General features: G+C 41.3%; 2 protein-coding genes across 2 annotated transcripts; both read right to left on the reverse strand.

Annotated features, from left to right (window-relative positions):
* Positions 1–1,190: 1,190 nt before the first annotated feature.
* LOTGIDRAFT_165491 (hypothetical protein) lies at positions 1,191–2,635 on the reverse strand (the record flags this gene model as incomplete). The annotated part of the gene is made up of 2 exons (XM_009062503.1): positions 1,191–1,973; positions 2,030–2,635. The coding sequence occupies 2 exons, from the start codon at positions 2,633–2,635 to the stop codon at positions 1,191–1,193; spliced, it is 1,389 nt and encodes a 462-aa protein (XP_009060751.1).
* Positions 2,636–2,900: 265 nt separating this feature from the next.
* LOTGIDRAFT_165492 (hypothetical protein) lies at positions 2,901–3,434 on the reverse strand (the record flags this gene model as incomplete). Its single annotated transcript, XM_009062504.1, has 1 exon — positions 2,901–3,434. The coding sequence occupies one exon, from the start codon at positions 3,432–3,434 to the stop codon at positions 2,901–2,903; it is 534 nt and encodes a 177-aa protein (XP_009060752.1).
* Positions 3,435–4,591: the final 1,157 nt, after the last annotated feature.

The following is a 4,591-nucleotide window of genomic DNA, read 5'->3' on the forward strand; positions in this document are numbered from 1 at the left end:
AATTCCCATCTACGATCGTTTCCAATGGCTTCTCGAGGTATATTTGATTCTCTCAAACTTCTCATGACAGCTTCCCAACCAAAAGGGGTATTATTTGTCTTGCGGTTACGAATGAAATCATTGACGATATCCACCACGTTCGTGCCTTTCATTACCTGACCGCCATGGGTCAATTCGTACTTATCATTCCATGAGTAGGGTGTTTTCTTTTCCAAATGCTCTAATAACATACGAGCTCGGCCTTGGTATGTTTTAGGTACCGAAGTTAAAATATCGGTTTTCCACGGAAGCGATGTCGTCAGGTTTGTTGTTTGTTGTCTCGGGTATGGTTCGTGCATGTCTTTTATTTTGTAGTATTCGATATCGCTGCAACATTTGACCATATTGGTCCATTTTAATATCGTCTGAAGTATTGGACTTGAGTAAACGTTGCATTTCTTGACTTAATTCTTCTAAAGCTTCTTTCTGGATTTTGATCGTACACGGGTTCGTAAGGTTTAACCGTCACAATCTTCTCTGGTTCATCTGCTGGGACCAATCTCATTTTTCGTGTATACTTCATCGCTGTTTTAATTTGTTAAGCAAAGGATGAAAGACGGGTTTCCACAATCCTTTACCGTGTTGTTGAAGTAATCTCTTACGGGTTTTCCAAGGTGTTTTGGGAGTGCCCAGACGTCTAAGTAAGGTTGACTTTGATCGTAAACGTCTTGTTTCTGCAGCTGATAGTGGTAAGGTGCCCCGAATCAAATTACCAATACATTCACATAAACAATCCACGACTTTTTTATCGTTCAAAATATGATTCCGCCAACTGTGAGGGGTTTTTAAGAAATCGTTCAAGGTCTGTTGAGGCTTCATGACTGAGACCAGAGTCCAAGGTCTCTCCTTTATATACCCTATCACTGCCGAATGGCACCGATGATAGGTCCAATGACACTAGAGGCCAAAGAAGCCAACAACGCACCCAGAAAGCCACCTTTTTGGTTTAACAATTTTCTTTTGGACCGCCCAGAGGTTCGAGGGTTGGCTAAAGTTCGCAGGGCTTTTTTGTGTGGTGTTAATAGACGACGTTGTTGTGTCGTTAATCGAGTCTTGCCGTTTAAAATAGCTTTACATTGGTTAGAAACACACTTGATGCTACGACGTGGTGCCATGCTGTCAAATGATAATAAATGTTTGCAGCGCCCTTTTTATACTTTTCTCTTCTTAGCTCTTTTTTCTTTCTTCTTTTTCTCTTGTTCTAATCTTTCTTTCCATCGAACCAAAATACGTATCAACACTCCACCGAAAAAACCTTGACCTCCAGGTTTCATGACCAAAGCTAATTTTTCTTTAGTGCCTATATTTTGAGTCAATTGTTTTAAAACATCTTTATTTCTAGCAACCCATTTGGTGTGTTGAGCGTGTAGCGGTTGAATATTCCCTTTCAGGAGATGATTGGCCGCAAGTTTAAACCACTGTAACAAGCCAATGCGTGCCGTACCCACATTTCGCACCAATTCCGTGTAGACCATTTCTGGATTCAGACGTTTTAAACGTTTAATAAAATCTACCATCTCTTTCATTTGCTTGCTTTTTCGGCCGCGAGCCAGAGGATCCGCTGTCTGTCTGTCTGTCTTCTTTGTTTGTTTCGTTCGAAGTTGTTTGGTCTGGCGTGTTTTTTTCAATCTTCGACGTGGTTGTGGTTCTGGTGATGTTGGCATTGGAGGTGTCTCTGGGCGTAAATCTGGGGCCAGAGTAGAAAACAGTCTGGGTGGAGTTGGTGGTAACGGGGAGATGGGTCTTGGTGGTGGAGTTAAAGTGGGCAGTGGGGTGGGTGAAATGATTCTGCGTCTGGCTCCTGGGATGGTAGGTCGCGTAGGTACCCGAGCTGTTGGATCTCTGAGATCAGGGGCTAATGGGGCGAAAGGTACAAACTGGGCTCTGGGCAACCGAGTTGTCCCTGGGGGTGGTTGGTGAAGTCTTCTTGTGTTCTTGGTGCGTGCCATGGTTAAATGGTCATTCTTGAAGTGATTGTCCCTTTTTATACTTTTCGGAGATAGACGAAGCCTGGGGCTTCAGAGGGTAAAATTCTTGTTCGCAATCTCATCTCTTCGGGCGTGTCGGGTTTCAAATCCACGAGCAAATAACTTCTGGGTGGTAAAGTGGCATCAGTGTAAGCTTCTTGCATGGCATGTCCAGGATACATTTGTCGGGCTAACACACCCAACTGAGAAGCATCTCTAGGGTTTTTAAACAAGACCAAATAATGGGCATTGAGACTTATTGTGCGTTGTTTTTTATCAAACAAGTTTTGCACAAGGTAAATAACACTTGTGTTTCGGTGGTGACTTTTTTTCGTAAACCATTGTTCAAGGGCAGCCGTATCTTCGCCCATCAAATCATCGACTACCAAAATTTGAGGCCCTGACACTTGAGCCATGACATCATCGATATTTCCTAAGCCATGGACGTAAGTGTAAGAAAACGTTTCGTAAGACTGTTGCCATTCGCCATAGGCCCACACGATTCGTTCGGGTACTGGGTCAAACATGTTGGCCTCCAACAATTTTTGAACAAAGACCGTTTTCCCAACACCTGTGGGACCGGAAACTAACATTGTGAACGGGTGTCTGAGTGCCGTGTCGAATTCCATGATGATTCTGACTTTGGCTGCAAAAGCCTCTCCTTTTTATAGGGCTTGGATAATCAAATTGCTAGAGGAAGGAAAAACCAATGTTTGTTTCAATAAATTTTATATCACATTTTAAATTTTTACAACATTTTAAACAAACGTATTTACATTTTAAACAAACGTATTTACATTTTAAAAAACATAACAAACGTATTTACATTTAAAAAAAAAAAGAACAAAGTTTTTCAAACAGGAACAAAGTTTTTCAAACAGCAAACACAGCAATCTATTCAGCTTTTTCTTCCATCTTCATAATTTGGTCGTGTGTCCATTCGCAATAACGTAGACTTTTTGGAATCCAATACATGTTTCCACACATCATTTGTAAGGCATCATCCTGCATCCAATCTTGCAATTCACCAAGTAACATAACCACTATAGTCCAGGCATCATTATTAAATGGCTCCCTTGGTAATAGGTACAGGTTTCTAAATCCACGTGGACCCAATGGTACAATGATAGCTTTGGCCAATTCGTCGGTGGGTTCAATACTTGGAACTTTGGTATCTTCGGAAATATTCGGCAGCTTCTCCACACCAGTACCAATATCTTTGTATTCTGGCGTTATACAAGGAGCCTCGTTTGTTGAACAAAGTGTTTGTGAGATCGTCGAAGGTGACTCTGGTTTCAATGGGCTGTCCACAATGAAACAATCCATGTCCGAGTTGGTGGCAGTTGAGGCATCGGTGGTTTTCTTCTGAGGGACGTTTGTTGTGGTTGTCTTCAGTGGAATGATTGTTGAGGTTATCTTCAGCGGCATGTCTGTGGAGGTTATCTTCAGAGGTGGAACTTCTGAGTTTTCTCCTTGGTTGTCGATGATTTTCTTTTGAGGACATTCGGATTTCCAGTGTCCTTCTTGTTTACATTGATAACATTTTCCTTTTCTGGGTTGTTTGCGTTTTGGTTCTTGACAGTTACTGGCCCAATGTCCTCGCTGTTGACAGTTGTAACAGATGTGATGTCTTGACTGATGTCTTTACTGGTGTCTTTGTTTTCTTCTTGGTTAGTTTTTTCTCCATTTCGCAAGGGACACTCTGGGACCCAATGTCCTTTTTCTCCACAGTGATAACATTCTCCATAGCTCCTTTTCTTATACATAGGTTGTACACGATCGGATGTCCAAGTGAAAATGATAATTTCCAACGCTGATCCGAAACATATACCCTCTCCCAGGTCACGTGGTTTGGTGAAAGCTGAATCACGTGGTTTACTGGATTGTGATTGGTTGAAGTTTTTAGACATGCGCACTGTTTGCTGTGTTGCTGTTTTCCAAATTTGCTGTATTCTGATTGGTTGAAGTTTTCTAAATTTTCATTGGTTGTAAAAGATCATCCAAGACTTCTTGCATGGTTTGAGGATTGTAACGTTGCACAAGATATTCAATGCAATGGTAAACAACACTATCTTTATCGTACCACACCATAGGAGCTAGGAAAGGATATTTTTTCTTCATTTCATTCCAAATCATTCCTGTTTGATCTGACAATATATCTTTTAACAATTCTCTGTCTCTTTTCTCCATGTTGGTAATATCATACGTAAACCAGGAACTTCTTTCCAGAATTTTCTTAATTCTTTTTCTACGTCAATCGTCCAATCGTCTTCGTTTTCCCACAACTGCACGTGACCTTTCGGGTCTTCTATCAAACTTCCTAATACGGCGTCAATGTCTTCGTCTTTAGGTTTTTCCTCCAAGGCCAAATACAAATAATCATCGACTGGATGACTACGACCACTTGACGAAATTCCAATTCCCAGGCAACTGTGATATTTTTGACTTGGATGATCCGTTTCACAGCCGATGCAATTTGAATGTTGTTGATTTTGGATGGCTGGTAGATAATAATTCTCGACTCTAAATTTTACCACCTCCGTCTATTTTCGGCTTGAGTGAATCCATAGGTAAGTATTATGGGT

The sequence above is a fragment of the Lottia gigantea genome (genome assembly GCF_000327385.1).
Source record: "Lottia gigantea unplaced genomic scaffold LOTGIsca_51, whole genome shotgun sequence".
NCBI lineage: Eukaryota > Metazoa > Mollusca > Gastropoda > Lottiidae > Lottia > Lottia gigantea.